The sequence below is a fragment of the Panthera leo genome, chromosome C1, assembly GCF_018350215.1.
Source record: "Panthera leo isolate Ple1 chromosome C1, P.leo_Ple1_pat1.1, whole genome shotgun sequence".
Taxonomy (NCBI): Eukaryota; Metazoa; Chordata; class Mammalia; order Carnivora; family Felidae; genus Panthera; species Panthera leo.
This window is the reverse complement of record NC_056686.1, coordinates 82,531,321-82,551,614: the sequence shown is the minus strand read 5'-3', so window position 1 is coordinate 82,551,614 and position 20,294 is coordinate 82,531,321. Positions and strand designations below refer to the sequence as shown.

At 35.0% G+C, this 20,294-nt stretch overlaps 1 protein-coding gene and 1 long non-coding RNA gene across 9 annotated transcripts in view; one reads left to right on the top strand and one right to left on the bottom strand.

Annotated features, from left to right (window-relative positions):
- The window catches only part of LOC122228113, a 47,703-nt gene extending 29,198 nt beyond the window's left edge, over positions 1-18,505 (bottom strand). For 2 of the 5 annotated variants that reach the window (XR_006206426.1, XR_006206423.1), the window contains exons 1-4: positions 18,325-18,495; positions 17,376-17,526; positions 10,080-10,176; positions 2,380-2,511 (exon numbers count right to left, since the gene is read on the bottom strand). This is a non-coding gene — a long non-coding RNA (uncharacterized LOC122228113). Of the gene's footprint in view, positions 1-2,379; positions 2,512-10,079; positions 10,177-15,883; positions 16,048-17,375; positions 17,527-18,324 lie in introns of all 5 variants that reach the window. The other 3 variants (XR_006206424.1, XR_006206425.1, XR_006206422.1) reach the window with 3 other exon arrangements.
- Positions 1-20,294, top strand: part of DPYD (dihydropyrimidine dehydrogenase) — an 858,821-nt gene that overhangs the window by 425,273 nt on the left and 413,254 nt on the right. For all 4 annotated transcript variants that reach the window (XM_042952991.1, XM_042952985.1, XM_042952988.1 and 1 more), the window contains exon 12: positions 12,165-12,349. In XM_042952991.1, the coding sequence (XP_042808925.1) occupies positions 12,165-12,349 (185 nt within the window). The remainder of the gene's footprint in view (positions 1-12,164; positions 12,350-20,294) is intronic.

The window sequence follows — 20,294 nt, the reverse complement described above, 5'->3', positions numbered from 1 at the left end:
CCCAGCCATTATACGGACTAATGCTATTCAGGGCCAACCTTATTTTCATGCTAACCATACTTATATTTTGTAATTATGAATCTCTTTTAAGTTTTTTCAAAGAACCTTTATTTCCTAGCCATGTTATACACTACATGCTTGACAAATACCCAGTGATTTTCCAAGTCCTCTGAAAAGTGTATTGACAATTCACTTGGCTTAATATGACCCAATATTTCCCCCCATATTTGCACACTGCTGCCAAATGAACTTCTACATCCCCAGTATCATGGCATTATTCTCATATGTTAGAATCTAAAATATCCCCCCCCACACTTATAGTGGGATTGAAAAAAAAACCTCAATTTAATTTTGATACCCTTTTTTTAAATTTAAAAAAAAGGTTATTTATTTTGAGAGAGAGAGAGCGCATGAACAGGGGAGGGGCAGAGAGAGAGGGAGAGTGACAAAGAATCTCAAACAGGCTCTGCCCTGCCAGCACTGAGCTTGACATGGGGCTCAGACTCACAAACTGTGAGATCATGACCTGAGTTGAAATCAAGAGTCGGACACTAACCCAACTGAGCCATCCAGGCACCCCAATAATTTTGATACCCTATTTATTCTGCCTTCCTACATGCTGTGGGATCTTATTTCCCATTCTTTCATTCTGTATTTGTTAAGTATATAGGGTTCTGTGTTAGGTTCTCCTGGGTACACAAAAATGAACACATTGTTCTTGTCTATAGGAGCTTGCAGTCCAATAGACAGAGAAAAATTCACCTAAATAAAAACACCATTAGGTCAAAAGTGATGCAAGGAGAAGCAGATAAACTGTTAGTGTAACACTCTGGGCAGAGAGATGACTTCCAGCTGTAAGAATCAAAGGTTTTTTGGAAGTAGTGGCATTTGTAGTAGAGATGAAGACAGGTGGGACTTGAGAGAGCAGAGACCAGGAAAGCACGTTTCATCACAGTGAACAGGTAGATATGTGGATGGAGTAGTTGCTTTGGCTAGATCATAAGGTACACAGTGAGAAACTGTAAAGGTGGAAAAACATATCATTGCTAATCCACAAAACGTTTTCACTGTCAGGCTAAGGTATCTGAATTTTATTCCAAAGTTGGTGGGTACTAGAAATCTAAGGGAACATGCTTATTAAATATGTTTTCCTCATACACAGAGGAAAGATTTAAATATGTGTGTCCATTTTGGCTCCTGCTCTTCCCCCTACTTCTCTCTGTATATCTTATCTGGTCTAAATTATATTGACAATAGGACTGTAGGGTATTCGTATTTTAATCCAAAGTACCCCTGGAACAGTCCCAAGGATTAACTGAATAAAGGGATGAATGAAGAGTTAGATGGATGTTGGGATGAACAGAATATAATGGATGACTGCTTTATTCAAAATGAAAATCCACAGTAAAAACAGAAGCATATGGAAGTGGTATTTATGTACAGTGTCATATATAAGGCAGCAAATCTTCATTCTGTCTAGGGAACAGTCAGATGCTGGACACTCTCAGTTGCATAAAGAAGATAGTCTCCTTACTGGTCATCTTGCTTTTTCTCTTGCTTCTATATAACCCTACCAGAATCAGCCCTTATAAACAGAAATTATATCATGTCATTCCTCTATTCCAAACCCTCCAGTCATTTCCTACTTTATTTAGAATAAAATTCTTCTCATAGCTTATAAAGTCCTCCTTGATGAAGTCCCTACTTTCCCCTCCACACCCCACTTTACCTTGTATCCTTTCTTTCTCCCACTTCCCTCTACTCTTCAAGTGCATCAACCTCACCTCACCTTAATGCCTCTGTGGTGCTTCCCTCTGCCTGCAGTGATCTGCCTCGAGGTCATCACATGCTGGCTTATTCTTACCCTTAAGAATATTTTCCCTCAGATGTCATCTCATCAAAGAGCCCTCTGTGACCCTCCATCTCCCTAGATCTAAAGCACCTGTCCCCCTTTTCACTTCCTTTAGCTTATAACACCCCCTTCAATGTAATCCTCTTCATAACCATTTTCACTATCATAAAATTCACTTACTTGTTTACTTTCTGTTTCTTGAATCTTCTGCCAAGTGAAATGCATAGCCCACAAGGACAGGTCTCTTATCTACAGTTTACTCTAGTGCCTACAGCAGGATTTAGTACATAGTAGACAATAAATATTTGCTAATTGAATGAATGAATGCAAGCCAGTGCCTTAAGTTTTTTCCTATGCAGTCATTATTAAACTCCTGGAAAGGGTATCCTGTATGCACTGCCTTGCCATCTTTGTCAGATCCTTTGTCCTTAACCCCTTTTTTTTCTGCCTTTCACTCTCATCATTTACCTGCAAATGTCATCTTTTTACTGCTCATTGACCTTGACATCACCAAGTTAGGTACCTACCTTACATTTCTCTTGTATTTTACACTTCTTGAAATTATCTCTTCTTGGTTTGCATGGCTCAGAAATACCTTGAATCTCATGAGATGCTGATAATTCCCCCTCTGACTTTAGTTCAGGTTGTGCTTGCTGCCACTGTAAAAAATAACTGGTTGACTCTTACCTGGATTTATGTTTTTGATGAACTTTATCCATCTTTATGACTATATCTTATCCCAAGGCATAGGACTCTCTCCTGAATTCTAGGTATATATCTCCAAATACCCCTAAAGACCTCTGGGCTTTTCCAGTTGGTACATCTGTAAGTGATCTGTAGTTAGGTTCAAATCCTAAGAGTGTGACTTGCGTAACTTACCTCACTCTCAGTTTCCTCAACCGTACAATTGAAATAACATCTATTTTGTGAGGATTCAAAGAGACAATATGTATGTTGCCTAGATCAGAATCAACCATGAGTTCATGGAGGCATTCTCAATAAATGTCATTATTATCATTATGAACACAATAACCTTTGCCAATACCAAAGTATTTCTTAACTGCATCATAATAAACCCATGCTCTATATAAAGAAGCTGTATTTTTGAATTATGCATTTACTGATGTACTAAAATTATTTAAAATATATTCTACTGTATGTTTTAAGTTTGCATTGAAGTATGCCTACAAACGATTGACAGGGAAAAAAACAGGCATAAGATGGATATCAAAAAATAACATTAATGAGCTGCTAAAGCTAAAATTACAGGAACTTATGAAATTGGTTAAACATAAAAACCATTAAACTGTTTACTGAAGCTTCACAGATATACTGAAGCTAATGAGCATTTCTGCTATTTAAATAAGCCCAAATTGAACACACATTACATGGATACATAATTAGTCATGGCAGTCAAACACACATAGACTTACTTTTAAAGCTCTATTTAGGGAATCTTTTCCATTTGATTTATTTTGTTAATTAAAATATTTTTCAGGATTCACTTATATTTTAATAATATTGTTTTCACCAGTAGTATAATTTACTACTAGCTTTCTATTTGTTTTTATTTATGCCTTAAATGTAGCAAATAGGGACTTATATTAAACATTTTTCTTAATCCCTTTCTTTAATTATTTATATCACTTGATGATATCATTCAGCATTTTAAAAGGTTCTTTCACTGAGAAGTATATATAGAATATTTCAGTAGCCTTTCTTTTTTCACTGTCTCCTAATTATCAAGAAGTATTAAGCACCCAAATGTGCATAGAATTATGATGATTATGGTCCAAATCAGATTAAAGAATGATCTATTCCTTCCAGGAGTTTGTAGTCTTAAGTAGATGGTATCATTGAATATAAATAAGTAAATCAAAGTACAGCATTTGGGAATCCAACAGAGAATTTGAAAACAATCCCCATATATTTCCTTCAAGGACATTGACCTCCTTGAGGAGATCTCTTCCAGTTAAAATGAAATCAAATCTTCAAGGAGTTTAGGGTTTTAAATAGATGAAATTATTGCAGAGAAAATAAGCAAATCAAGGTGAAGTGCTTGGACAATTTTAATTCTTAATTGATTAGTTGGTCAGTTTAGGAAATGAGAATGGCACTCCCTGTAGAATACAAGTAAAACAAAAGGAGTTGCTACAGGCTAGTATTGACATCCATTTTCTTTTTTCTTTTCCTTTTTTTTTTTTTTTTTTTGTATTTAACTTGGGGAGCTTAAACTTGTTCTAAGCATGGAAGGGAGGAGAATTAAATCTGTATTTTCCCACTGCCTGAATTCTACAAGCGTATATAAACTGAACATTATTTAACCATAACAATAGGAAAATTGGAATAGTTAAATCAATCAAATTAACCAAGTGGATATTCTTTCCTAGTCAGTGTGTTTGTCACTATAGAAGTTTTTTTTTAGAAGCTTTTTTTTTTAAATAAAAGGAAAATATTTGGATTTCCTCCTGCAATGAGCTTTCTCTAATTGTGGAAGTATGATACACAGGAAGAATAATCAAGACAGGATAATATGAGTGCCAAATAAATAGAATGGACAGATATTACATTTTTTCAACCAAAAAGCATTCATCAAGTTCCTTTTATGTACCAGTTTGTGCTAGATGCTGGGGAAGAAGCTGACTCAGGTATGGTCCTTAAACTCAAGGAGTGGTGGAGGCAAAGCAAATAACTAAAATGAAGTCACATAGTGACTAGGTTAACAGAAAGTGGTTGTGGTTAATTTACCAAAAAGGGAAAAGAAAAGTTTCCACTGGAAGAGTTGACCTAAAGGGTATTTATCTGTAAAGCTGGTCGAGATTAGAATTTGCTGTGGTTTTTCCAATCCCTTCTGCTTCATTTTAGTTCCTTCCCAGTTGTGAAGCTTTAAGAGACCCTTGTTGGACCATTCCTGGCTTTTTCTTGCCCCCACACCAAAGGTCAGTGGCAAGGAGGGCTTTGGAGTCAGAACTAACTGGATTTGAATACCAGCTCTGCCACCCCTTGGCTCTATTTAAGATGGTAATATGTACCTTAAAGAGTTGTTTTGTGGTCTAAATGAGATTATTATATAGAATTGTACAGTATTATACCTGCCTCAAACAGGGGATCAGTAAATATTGATTGTTTTTCTTAATGTTCTTCATTAAGTGAGGATGATATGAGATGTAAGAAGTAACTAGGAGAGTTGCCTTTAGATGAATTGCCAGAACATGGTAACTGATTGGATGTCGAGTTTATTGAAGAGAGAAGATTCAAAGATTATGCTAAGATTTTTAGGATTTATTTCTAGGTACTTTGACAAAGGAGACTAGGAAAAAGCAGAAGTGGAGATTAAAGAGTGATCATGGAGGCAGGTGGAAAATCAGAAAGTGTCGTGTCATTGAAGGCAAGCTAAGGGACATTTATGAGGAAGAAGTGGTCATCTGTTAAATGCTGCTGCAAAATGGAAAAGGCAGTACCACAATTAAGGTGAGACAAGTGAGGTACCTACCTGCACTTGAGCCTAAGGTTCTGAACATAAAGATCTTCTTAAGTTTTTTTCTTTGGGTGCCTCACCCACCTTACCCCTAGTTTTCCTGAAGCAAGGTAATCACTGAAAAGAGTCATTGGATGTGGCAACCTAGAGCTAATTAATCATTTTAGTGAGAAAAGTTTTAGTGAAGCTTTGGGAGGCAAATGCAGATCTGGAATGGTTTTAAAACGGGAGATACTGTACATGTAGATACATGCTTATAAGAAACAATTCAGAGGGGGTGGATGATAATAGAATATGCAATCTAGGGAGAAAATCCCTAGGTTACCTAAGAAAGACTAGAGGATCAGATTCTAGGACTCATGTGGAGGTACTGGCCTTTGATAAGGAGAGTTTAGTAATTGTTATAAACAAGAAGGAAGAGAGAGAGAGAATGGATACAGATTCAGTAAGTTTGTAGTGTGGACAATGGGAAGACCGGGGAGTTCCCATATAATAACCTCTGCGTTCTTTATGAAATATGAGACAAGGTCTTCTCCTGACAGCAGGGACAAGAAAAAAGAGCTTCATCCATCAAAAGTTTGAGGAGAAGAGGAAAGAAATAGCGGTCACAATGAGTAAAAGACTTGAAAGAGCAAACTTACTAATGTCAATCGAGAGATGGTGAAAGGCCCAGGAGAAGCTTGTGAACTGGGTTTTAGAAGTGATGATTTGGAAGGGACAGTACAACATCCACACTGGAATCTCTAACAGGCAACTACAAGTGCCAGAATAAAAGAGCTCAAGGTTGTGTTTGAAGTCATTTTCATAGAGATGAAGTTAAAGGCACATGACTGGGAAGAGGAAGAGGAGATGAGGAGGTGCCAGACCCCAAGAAGGAAAGTTTAAAGATAAGGAGAGCCTGAATACTGTAGCATTCTGCAAGTCAAAGAAAGAGATTAACATTAATGTGATATAAGTATTGGATGCTACAGGAAGGCAGAAGGGAGGACTGAGGTCACAGAATTTAGGGACCATGGAGACCATGTTTTTATTAAAGGGACAGACTGGAAAGAATAATTGGGTGGTGAAGAAAGAAGGCAGTCAGTATAAATTACCCTAAAATTAGGTAAAGGAAGAAGTTAGAGTGAGAAAAGAGAACCATTCCAAAACTAAAGTTTTTCAAAATAGGATTTGAGAAGAGAGGAGAAATATGAGAAATACAGTATCCTAAGGAGAGTAAGAGATGATATTTGAGGTCCTGAAGAAATGGGAACGTGCACAATAAAGGTTAACTTTTGTGGGGTTTACAGAAGGACAATGATGAATCTTCACTGTGAGTTCCATTGTGTTTGTGAATGGATTGCATATTGATTCAAATACTTAGAGGCAGAAGGGAGATGTGAAGAAAAGCTCATGCCAGCCAGAGTTAATATTTTTTTAAACATTAAAAAAAATTTTTAATGTTATTTTGAGAGAGAGAGAGAGACAGAGCATGAGCATGGGAGGGGCAGAGAGTGAGGGAGACACAGAATCTGAAGCAGGCTCTAAGCTCTGAGCTGTCAGCACAGAGCCTGATGTGGGGCTCGAACCCATGAACTGTGAGATTTATGACCTGAGCTGAAGTTGGATGCTCAACCGATTGAGCCACCCAGGCGCCCCAGGAATTGATATTTTTAGTGGAAGGCATTCTCTGGTTCTTTCCCTTCCTTACCCCAGATTATTCTATTGAAACAGAACTCTGATATCCTGGCCCTGTAATTAGAATTCATTTGCTCTTGGAGAGATTTTGCTTTCAGCTTTGAATCACTGAGATTATTGCCTCAGCTCACCTTTTTGTTTCATGTGCTTTGGTCCTATTGGCTAATAGGTTATGCAAAATTAAACAACAAGCATATAGATGAATTCATCCATGTTTTCAAAATATCATTTTATTATAAATGTTGAAATTTTTTATCCCCCTATTGTTTTATAGCATATCAAACACTTCAAAGAATACTAATAATCCTTCTTCATTATGATTCCTGTTGTATTGTTTTATTGTTTATGCAGAATTAATTTATATTTATGTACTAAAATATAACATTCTTGACATCTTTTTATAAATACTGAGAAATATACTTGTCATATGCTTGTGGGTTTCTCTTCTACGTATATGACAGCACAGCTACATCAGTTTAATTGACCTTGGCAATCTGCATCTGCTAGTGATGTGTCCCTGAGGGACGGTTTCTGCAATTTTAAGCTGTGGCTTATTGAAGAACTTGTGTGTCACAATACAATTAAGTCTATATAAAAAAATCATTTCATGCATAACATTAAATTGACTAAAAGTTCCTATTTCAAAACCATTTCTTGTTTTAAAGCTACCTCGGAGTGTCTTTGTTTTTTAAATAAGCTCATTCGAACATAGTAGTAATTAAAGCAGAAAATTAACATAAATCTTGAATGTTTGGTATGAATTAAGGATGTTTTCGTTCTTTTTAAAGACTGCATAAAATTCCAGGCACCATATCACTTAACACATTTCTCTCCCATTTGCAGAATAATATAGACTGTGAATAAGCATGTTTTAGGGTTCTTTTTCAAGTTCTTTTTCTGTTCAACTATGGAGCTATTGGGACATATGCTGCAGTCTCCATCAAGATGCAATCTCATGGAAATCCGTGGTAAAAGTGCTCATATCATAACAGAAAATCCCTCTTCCCTCACTCCCGTTATTTTATAAACAAGGAAGAAAAAAAATACAGTCCTTCTATTAATATTCATTTAACACTTCATAGGAAATAGCAAGTAGTTATTTGGTTTGCAAATGTAAATATACATTTTTCATCCACTTATGCTTTCACTCCTTCCAAGCTAGATAAAGGCAGAACAGAAGATGTGCTTCTGAGATTTATTTTCATTGTATTTCAACTTAAATGTATCAGCAGAGATGTAAGTGAGCTGTGTGTGAGGAGTTCATAGAAGGATAGTTACAATGATGAGGAGGATGAAAGTCTTCCTCGTAAGAAACAGCTAAATAAAAGAACTTCTTTCTGACAAATTATGCATAATATGCACATGGATTTTTTTCACTGAATCCTTGATTTCAGTTCTAAATTGAATACTTTGGAGCTTACAAAATATGGTTAAATAATGGGAATAACTGCTATATCTCAGAAGAGTCATTGAAGTCATAAAAGGTATTATTTGGATCCATAAACTGAGTCAAAGTTTCAATAAATTGATGGATCATCTCCCTCCATTGCTTTCCCTCTATTTTATTGTAAATGCTGAAATACACATATACATACATACACAGATATAGATCATCTACTTAAATATAGAGTCCACTGTGCCAACAGGGAAATGATCCTAATCATTTGATGTTCAAGTTGTAATGAATACTCATTCTTGCATTAGCTGCTTAGTGCTACTGATAGAAAACATTTTTTTTTACCTACTGTAGAATTATTCATATAAATTTGTCCATGCTTTGTTTTTCCAAAGATCCTTTGTAGGTATCAATAAGTCAAAAGATTAGGTATTAAAGTGGAAACAAATGATCTCTATTTTGACTGATGTAAGCTTTGCTGTAATATTTAATAACATCACAACCAACTGCTTAACCTCATTTTTTTTCTATTTATTTTTTAAATCAAACTATGGAGATGCTAAACTTTAAGGCCTCTAAAAAGATTAGGGGGAAAATTGAGTACATAGTTTTTAAAAGTGGGCTGAAATAATTTTCAATACAAAAGAAAAATCCTTTCTATTTTGGCACACGGTATCAGAGAGTTGTTTGATCATTAGTGAGGTTAGTTGGATATCACAAATAATAAAACAATTAAAACAGTTAATATTCAGGCCCAAGTCTTCAAGGTATAAATGAATCAAATATTGAGGAAATAGCATGTTTCAAGAGTAAACATGAGTATGTATGAGTGTGTAGGGACATAAAATAATACATACATAATGGAAAGACCCATGAATAGAATTGTGCTTTTGAATTCACAAATAAATGATCCTAGGTGGCTTATGGTGTTGGTGCTAAATATTTTAAGAATTGCAAGATTTACTTATTAAACTTACAGTAACATCTCCTAACTACTTATTGACTGAGTTAGTGATAGAGCTCTAATAGTAAAGTAAATCATACTATTTACATTTTTAAGTCATAAGAAATTATAAAATGCATTAATCAAGAACTTCAGTTTAATTCAATGAGCATTTATTCAGCACCTATTGTGTATAACGCACTGTATTTAATGGTAAGTTTAACTTTTATGAGGCCTGAAGCTTATATAATTTGAAGATTCTTTCATCTAAAAGAAAAAAATTACAAATTCAAATTTAGGCACAGGGCCTTAAAAAAGGACCATGCAAGTGAGAGAGCCTGAAGCTTAAGCTTCAATAACTTCACAGTATATATGTCTTTGACTCTAATAGCTGCTATGGGAAATCAAAGATAACTAAGGCATAATCCCTACCTTGCTCAAGCTTAGAGTGAAATCTGTACTAACCTTCAAGGATACTTCTGTAAAAAAATGAGAAAAATGTATAAAAGGGCTTTGATCTCCTGGTGAAATAATTTTGAATTCCTTCTCATTTAAAAATCTTTATTTCAGTTCTCTATATACAGCAAAGTTGTACCAAAGTCTTGGACAAATAAGGTCATTTCTTATACAGGAGAATTATATTTTACTCTATTTCCCATTACATACACCATTCAATGATGGTATGTTCCAGTTACCATTATTACAACAGGTTGAACTGACAAGCCATACTCACCATTGACTTTTTTGCAACTCAGATAACTATCAACAGATGGTAGTGATGATCTGTTATGATGTGGGGAACAAATGATAAAGGTGTCTTTTCATGTGATCTTTAAAGACATTAGAAAAATCTTCTCAAAATGCCATTCTGCATTGAAAATAATTACATGAATATTTAATTTTACTCTCGATGAAAGGTGAAATCACATCAGAGATATAAACAGTATTAGATTTTTGAATAAAAACCTGAGCACAATAGCACTAATCCAGCTGCTCGTTCATTCGTTCATTCATTCACTCATCTACTGAATTGTGTGTCTCTTATGCTACAAGTACTGTACTAGGCTTTGTGGTACAGTACCCAATAGCATGGACACATTGCTATTCTCATGGAACCTACAGTCTTGTAGGGAACACACAAAGTAATTCCTCAATAGTTTTCTAAAATTCTAATATTTTTCAAGTAGAAAAACTACAAAGGTTTATTTTTGTGTCTTATTTTTCCATTTTTATTGAGAAGAAATGGTTTTAGATATCAGAATAACATTTTTTTTAACATTTGCTTATTTTCCTTTAAACTAACTCATTAATTTGTTAAACAACTAACTTTTGTGTTCCAAAACCTTACAGTCTCTTTAGTTTAAGTTGTTATATTCTCTTTTGAATTAAAGACTAGCTCCACAAGTCTGTCTTGAGATGCTGTACTTAAAATCCATGACAGGAAAACCTGGAGAGAACATTTAATCCTAAACACTGGCTCAGTTTGCTCCATTATATATGGTGCTATCAACCTTTATGCCCTTCTCTTGTTGAACCCTTTCTATAACTTACATTCTCTTCCATGATCTCTTCCAAATATCTGGATTATGTGTCTACTCAAAGATTCCTTTACATATTTTTCTTTTTTTTTTTATTTGTTTTTAATGTTTATTTTTGAGACAGAAAGAGACAGACAATGAGCGGGGGAGTGGCTGAGAAAGAGGGAGACACAGAATCCAAAGCAGGCTCCAGGCTCCGAGCTGTCAGCACAAAGCCAGACACGGGTCTCGAACTCATGGATGGTGAGATCATGACCTGAGCCAAGTGGGACGCTACACGGACTGAGGCACACAGGCGCCCCACGTTAGATATTTTTCTTAAAGGAACTCAAAGTCTTCCTTTTCCATGACACTTTTAGATTTACTGGAGCACAGCAAATAACTTAAAATTCTTTAAAGAGCAGTTTCCACAAGGAACCAATGGTAGTGTTTGCATTTGTTGATTTCTATAAAATAAAAAGAAATTGAGGGGCACCTGGGTGGCTCAGTCGGTTAAGCATCCGACTTCAGCTCAGGTCATGATCTGATGGTTGGTGGGTTCCAGCCCCACTTTGGGCTCTGCACTGATGGAGATTCTGTCTCTATCTCTCTCTCTGCCCCTTCCGTGCTCGTGCTCTGTCTCTCTCTCTTAAATATAAATAAAACATTAAAAAAAAGTTTTAAAAGAAATTGATGGCTTATGTAGCTATATTGTGGGTCCATCAAATTGCTTAGCATTAGGTGCGAATAATTTGGTGAAAATGTAGAAGGCTTTGTTTTGTTTATAAAATTTCTTGTTGTGAAAGGAGACTGGCCATTCACCCAAATTCACAATATAACTTACATCTGTGACACACAGGAACAAATTTAGGATCTTATGAGTGATATCGTATTTGTGAAAATAATGGTATAGACAAACAAAATTTTAGAAAATTCATTTTATATTCATTTAAAGGGATTTAAATGGATTATATGCACATTCAAACATGTGAAAGGCTGTACTTTCCTTCTTCATGGATCTGTACTTCTTATACATAAATACCAGAGCTGAAGTATTGCCCAAATATGTAGTCTTTAATACCTACCTGTGATGTATACTTTGAATTGGTTAAATCAGTATGCCTTGAATATATTATTAACTCAGATATTTCATTAACTTTCCATTTTTATGGTTCATTAAAACCAGTTGTTTGAGTCCCTAGAACAATAATTAAGTCATAATTTTTTTAATTTTCAAATTATTGTTATGTGATGCACAAATCAGTCATTGCCTCTTATCTTTCACTTTTTTTTTCTTACAGTAAAAGAAGCCTTGAGCCCTCTAAAATTTAACAGATGGAATCTCCCAGAAGTAGATCCAGAAACTATGCAAACCAGTGAACCATGGGTGTTCGCAGGTGGTGATATTGTTGGTGTGGCTAACACTACAGTGGAATCAGTGAATGATGGAAAGCAGGCTTCTTGGTACATTCACAAATATATACAGGTAGGCATTTGCCATCACTTTCAGCCATTTTTTTTCCCAATGGATACATACTTCCTCATTTATTTTTGCTACTCATTCATGACAGCATTTATATATGACATATAATAACCGTATATGAAATACATTATATACGTATATTAAGTTGGATAGAATTTTTTTAACATGGACTAGATAGCAGAACTGTTTAATTGATTGAGAGTTCAGTGTGCATTTCTACAGGGAAATGCCATGAAGTTACTAGTTCTTCTGTTTTCAAAATATTTATTAATGGCTTAAAGACATAGATAATACATTTATCAAATCTGGGTGGTACACAAGATGATAGCAGATAAGATCTATATTCCTAATGATCTTACACAGTCCAGAATACCATGTTGTCTGTCCATTTGAATCAGATGAGTTCCTATCCACTTCCCAAATTATGTACCTAATTGTGTACCAATTATGTACCTAATTGAAAAGAAAACAAGTATTTTATAAATTTCAATTGTAATTTTTCACTATTTAGGTTCATGATACAAATGCAGAATGTAAAAATGATAAAATATAAAGTCAAACATACTCTTACAGTAACTAGAGGGTCGTGGGGGAAAAAAGCCATAATTACTAGATATCAGTTGTCTTACTTTTTGACAAAATGCTTTGTTTTCTTCTTGCTCTATAATTTAATTAAACACAGATATAGTGATCTCCTTTATATAAAATGTTTCTGGAAAAATTTGCTCTTGTTAATAAAATTCTTCTTTTTTTCCTATTCAGGAAAGACCCCCTATTCATAACATGCTGTCTGCCTCTCTTCTTTCAGTTTCTTTTGTTTGTTTCTCACATGGTAATAAAATTTACTTTGTGTTTAATGTTTCCTTGAATAGTTTTCTTCCACTTTGCCATGACCATTTAGTCTTTTCTGGTTGTCCCCCTGCTTTTTCTGTAATCTGGGCAGGAACTACTTATCTACTAGGTAGAGCCTGGACCCAGTACTGATTATATCATGCTTTTTAGGCTCAATTCACTGACCTATTCCCACCTCAGCCCAGCGTCTCTGAGTAGTGGGGCTTGGGATGTTGTGGTCTGGGCATAATGTGGTATCACAGAAATACAGGGCTCTAAGAACGAGTGTAACCAGCCTCTGGGTCATGCATAGAGACAAAAGTGTGATTTAGGAAACAATGTGTTGTGGAGATGACAAATGTAAAATTAATAATGCTCTCCAAATCAGTATAAGTCAGAAGGAACTAGGCTAGGAAAAAAAAAAAAAAAAGGAAAAGGAATGCAATTTAACAGGCAGAAACCTGGAAACCCAAAGCAGAAAAGCTGGTTGTGGCTCCAGCTCCAGTCTCTGGAGCACCTGTACTTTGGAGAGTCCCCATGGCCTCAGACGTACACAGAGGAGCTGTTTGACAGGCTAGGATGGACTCCTAAATTGGCTCCTTTTGCTCTTTCCGTCATAAAACTTATCACCCTGTAGTTCTACTTCCTCATTTTATTTATTGTCACAGTACTCTCAAGGATCCCCATTGCACCTTCTCCTGCATAACTCTCTCATCTGTGTTTCCATCTGTGTTCTTCCATGTTCAGCTGTCCACTGGAAATCTTTACTTGTGTGCTGATGTATATTTCAGACTCACTGGACATCTCCACTTGGTTACCTACACTTCTCATTCGCTGCTTTAAACTAAATATGTGCTCCCGAACCTGTTCCACCTCCAGTATTTAACGTTTCTGGTACCCAGCTTCAAATCCTCTACATCAGTGTTCCTCAGATTTCTATTTTTTTTTAATGTTTATTTGTTTGTGTGTGTGTGTGTGTGTGTGTGTGTGTGTGTGTGAGAGAGAGAGAGAGAGAGAGAGAGAGAGAGAGAGAGAGAATATGTATGTGTAGGGGAGGGGTGGAGGGAGAGGGAGACACAGAATCTGAAGCAGGCTCCAGGCTCTGAGCTGTCAGCACAGAGCCCAATGCAGGGCTCGAACTTACAGACCATGATATTATGACCTGAGCGGAAGCCGGTTGCTTCACTGACTGAGCCACCCAGGTACCCCTGTTCAGACTTCTAGATTACTGATTTCTAGATTACTCAGACTAATACAGTTTTCAAATCAATTTCAAAACCAAAATAGGGCTGACATCTTCTTATTTCACTGTGTAATGGCGTTAAAGTAAGCCCTTAAACATGTTATAACATTTACTATATTACATATACAAGAAATATATTAGTAAGGAAGTTTATGAGAGAAGTAGGAAACAACACAGTCTCAGAATAAGAGATACTTCTAAAGAAAATATGGTTGGAAGATGTACACTAGTGTGTTTACACACACACCTTTTTCTTAATATAAAATAACACTGTTGTGTACATCTTTACTTAGGAACTTTTTATCAAATTTTATTTTCCTCTTCTCTCTCTTGTATATCTGGTCAATTCTATCTCTGTAATGACTCTTTCATATGATTATTTTAATTTGCCTGTTTTTGGGGCCGAATACAATTTTTGGTTGACCAGACATCTCACTGACCGATCTGTTAACTTCTTGAAGAAATGAAAAGAGAGTCAGGAGATGAGAGAGAAGGCTCTTATGCTAGGTTTCAACCTAGTGAATGCATGAATTCAGTTCGCAGAACTAAAAATGATGGGAAGGCAGAGATGCTAAAGAGAATTGAAAGGTAAAATTGAATGAAGGACAGTGCAAAGGGCATGTGTTAATTTTTTTCTAAATATTTAAATCTATTTATAGATTTTAAATTAAAGTACATAGAGAATATTTACTATCTTTGTGATTGTGGTGGTTTTGTACTACTTCACAATTTTCATTCGAAAGGATTTCTAAAGATGTTTTTCTTTTGACTTTACTTTTATCTTTTTACTTCCCTGAATATAATAAATGTGTACTGAAAAAAATGAGCAGTCATTTTACTTAGCTTCTTCTTACCCATAAAAGAAACAGACTTTGAGGTATGATGAAAAAGAAAAGTGCACGTGCTTTAAAAATACATATTGCTAGGAACGATAGTGTTTGAAATATAAAATAAAAAATTCGTGACCGGTAAGAGTTTTGGATTTGGCTGAAGGCTTTAGACTTGTCAAACAAAGTGTTGAATTGCATTTTAAAGATGGAGTAGAAATGGAAGGCAGGTAAAATCTCTGTCAAGTAAAATCAACACTTCCACCTTCCTGCCTGTTGGTTGCAAAGTGCTAAGCAGTGATAAGACTAAAAAGGAACATATAGACAAAGTGAGATTTTTATTTCTCCACACTGTCATTAACTTAGTTCTGGCCTCTATCACCTCTTCAAATTGCCTCCACTTCTTCCCTTGTCAAATCCGATGAGCCTATGCTGCCACCAGGGTCATCTTTCTAGAGTATAAGTTTGATCCTAATTTCCTCATTTAAAACCCTTCAGAAGCTCCTTTTTGCAGTCAAGATAAAGCCCAAACTCCTTAACTTATGATGCCAACTTGAATTTTCCCCAGCACACCGAGATTTCTCCTGAATCTGGGCCTTTCCCCTACTCCACTCATGTCATCTGTCTAGATCCTACCTGTCCTTCAGCCTTTGAGTCCTCCTCTGCTTTCAGAAACACGTTGCTCCTTTGTGTTCTGTAGCGCTGTTTCCTGAGGGAAGCCTGCCTACTGATCTGTCTCTGCACAAGCCAGTGACCATGCTTGTGTATTGTTATGCCCTCAAAATAAAGAGCATATTCATCTATTAAATAGGAGAAATGCATAGAGTGAGATAATTCATTTTAAAGGAATTGAAAGAGGAGTTAAGAAAACTAATGAGTTTGTTATATAAGTTCATTAACACTGTAAATAAATAATGTTTCCTTCAAGTGCAACATTCGTTAAGAAAAATTTTATAATGCCTTAATGTATTCATGAATGAAGGTTTATCACTGCTTGTCTTATGTTTTGTGTTAGTTTGGGAGGAAATGTAACATTAGATAGTATACTTTAAAAATGATTTAATACCCACATTATAGTATTAATTCACGCATACATTTATTGCGATTGGATACTTTGGATTTATTTGTAATATGCTTTTTCAGACACATGCGATTATTTAAAGATATCCTTGTTGGGATTTCAGTAATTCCCATAGTTGTCTGAAGAGAGCTCCACTTAAATTTTTTTAGTTAATTTGACCAGTTACCACTTATTGAGTACCAGCTGCTGGACTCAAGGCACTTGGCTTTAGGAGAGTACCAAAGTGAATAAATGAAGAGAGGTAACAAATACAGCAGCTGGAAATTTAGACTCTGAATTAAACAGACCTGATTTCAAACCCAGTTCTAACAGTTTTGAACCATGTGACCTCAGGCAAGTTACTTCATCACTTCAGGGCATGGTCTTTTCAGGGAAAAATAAACTATTTATTAATAAATGAGTAATGATAATTAGAGTTGTTAAAATGGTATTAGAGAAGAAATATATAATAGGAGATTTTGAATAGAAAAATAGTATAAGATTTTAACAGATGAAGATTTAAAGAAGCTATTTCAGGTAATTATAAAAGCATTTTATCTAGCCATTTATTTATTCATCCATATACATCCAGCTGCCTATCCACATAGTCATTCATGCGTGGAATCATTAATTAATTAATTAATTCATTCATTCAATAAACATTAAAAAAATAGTGCTATCTTCTTTAGATAGTACTCATCAGTAGATTTATAAATGTGAATTAAAACATGAAGCTTGCCATTAAAAATCTCACAGTCTGGTAGGGAAGACAGTTGTGTAAACATACATCTAATACAATATAATAAATGCACTAATAAAAAATGTAATGGCACAGGATGACATAGAAGAGATAATGATTGATTCTCTCTGGATGTGGGTATAGAATGTGGAGTCAGCAAAGGCTTCGCAAAAATCAAGATACAAATAAAGAAGGAGGATAAGAAAACCTGAGTGATTTGAACTACTGGAACTTAAAGGGGCTGCCAGATAAGACTATAGATCCTACTCACTGCCCAGGGGTACTCACAGAACGGGCACTCGACTGAAATCTGACCAAGCTCCACTCACCTAACAATGGTATCTTTTGTGCTGCTTCTATTCAGAGTAAGGAGTGCCTTCCTTGAATTTTCACAAAGGTGCTTTCTGCTTCTTTAAGCCTTGCACCTGTGCAATGGCTTCTTTTAATTTCACCAAAAGGCATTCTGGGTTAGTGGAGTCCCTAAACATAGACAATACGTAGGAAAAATGAGAGAAAAGATCTATAATTATACTGGGGTTAGAACATGATAAGAATGCCCACTTTAGGATTTTAATCAGGGGTATGTAATGAGGCAGGAATGTGGTAGGAGTTGTTTGCATAAAAAGTGAGAGTGTCAGATCTTGTATTAATACAGAGAAAAACATTTTCCAATTTGTCAACATTTCTCTCTTTAAAAGTCATTATTTTAATATGAAACTTACTTGTCTTTATTTAGTGGTACCAATAAATGATCCAATATGACTTCACCTTTGTTGTTTATAATATTATGATGTTAGGAGTCCAGGCTTATTTGTTTTTTTCTTCTGCTTAAATAAGAATTACTGAATATCTGAGATAATTTTGGTAGTGTACCCAAAGAAAGAGTATGTAACTGAAAGAGTGACTATAGCGACACAAAAAAAATGTGTTTTAAAATTCATTTGCACTTTCACTTGAGTCTTTCCAGTGGATTTGTTTATTTAACCAGTGTGCATGTGTGGGGGTCTGTGTGTTTGTATCTGTGTGTATGGGCACATGTATGTGGACAGGTGGATAGATAAAAGTTCTGTACTGGGAAAAAAGGAAATTAGCTGCATAAACTATGACCTTTCTTCTCTAAAGGTGCTTACAACAATGTGAATTGAAGGATTACCAATGTGAAATAGAAAACGAATATATGATATACATGAAGGAAAGCTAAATTTAGTGAAACCAATAAGTACTAAAGTAGTCAAAGACAGAGATCAATGTTAGCTAGAGTTATTAGAGAAGACTCACGAAAGAAGTGGTCCTTGGTTTTTATCCTCCTTGGAATGAACTGTTATATTTACTTGTTAGTTGTAATAATTACTACTATTTGTTTAGCCTCTATTACACATTGTACATTTTTTGGTTACCATGACCCAGGTCATGACTCAGGTCATGATCTCATAATTCATGGGTTTGAGCCCCACATCAAGCTCTACACTGGCAGCGTGGAGCCTGCTTGGGATTCTCTCTCTCCCTCTCTCTCTCTGCCCCTTCCTCTTCCCTGTTCCCATGTGCACATGCTTTCTTTCTCTCTCTGTCTCTCTCTCTCTCTCTCAAAAATAAATAACCATTTAAAAAGTGTATATATACCTTAACCAGAATAAGTGGCTAGAAAAGTTCTAAGATTATTAATATTCCACATCTCCTGACTTCCAGAGAAATAAAAGAGGGACAGTTAGCTCAATTAATATAATTAAACATGTAAATCTAATTGTTAATTGAGGATAAAGATGCAGCATTTTAATTATATAGGTAAATCCAAAACATTCATTAACAATGAATTGGCTAAATCAAATACATTCCTTTAAAAAACAAACATAGGAATATAAAAAAGGTCTCTTATTCTATGAAACAAAAATCAATAATTAGTTGATAAATTTGAAAAAGTCAAAGTGGAAATTGTAAAAAGGATATATACATTGTTAAACATATCATTTTATTTTAAAACATAGATATTTTCTCCTTTTCATTTTTCTTTAAAAAAAAAAAGCAGGGTTGAATTCTTTTGTAGCCAAGGGTTACAGTTCTATCATGTTTCTTGTGTAAACCTATACATAATATACCACCTACAACTTCTAGTTTTGTTTTTTAAAGTGGAGAGCATTACCTTCAAGAAACATACCAAGCAATTTTCTGGATTTTTGTATGGTTGTCTTTTGTCATTTCATTTGTTTAACCCACATCTTATTTGATGCAATGACTTCTTTTTTCATCAACTCCCCTTTATTATATCTTTTGAAAGCATTCAACTTATTTTTCACAGAATTAGCCCCCTTTCTTTTCACATTCCTATAGCTCTTCAATTTATATGATTTTATTTTACATTTATAACCAACACAAATGGGGTGAGGAACACAACACTGACTCAATAAATACACAACTCAGTGGTGGAATAAGAAGTCCATAGGCATACAGGGTACTCTACCCATTACAAAGATTCAACACTCCTTGTCTTCCCTTTGTATGTCTCACATAGGGAATGGAGAGAAGAAATTAATCCAGTAAGTCTGTTAGATGCAACCAACTTGTTAAGGGAACCTATAAAGTGTCTAAGGTCCTTCTTTACCAAATGTATTTACAAAGTGTCATTATTAATTTACAAAAATGTTACTAATTTACCAAAATACGATTGTTTAGAAGGTTGGGAATTTACTTTGTTTTAGTATTAACATATAAACAAATTTTATTACAAAAAGTAGAGGTACATCGAGTGTATCTCGTCATGGTACATCCCCCACTAAGAACCAACGTGGAAATAGAATACAGGTTAAATTCTTCTAAATTCTAATCCTAGATAAGAGGCTTGTTTTCCCTGAAGTAGTCCTGGTAGTTCTGAGAAGATGATCTTACCAACATAGGACATTTTGTTAAATAAAATTGTTCCAAATATATGGAAACCATCATCTCAAAACCTACTGGTTTGATTACATCATTAGAGCAATCCTTAGCCATGTTATTAATTTAAATTTACTATCCCTTAGATACAACATTAAAACACCACAATATTTATTACTAGTAGTGGAAGGGATCAACTAAATATACATGTTGCTGCAAGGAAAGCACTTGTAGTGGTAAAAAGATAAATATTGAGTGACAAAAGACAAGCGTTATTAGTGGAAGAATAAATATGGAAAGCATAGAAGAAGGGATAGAAATTCAAATAAAGGAAAGAAATTATATAGAGATTCTTCAAATATAGGTAAATAATGAAAAGGAAA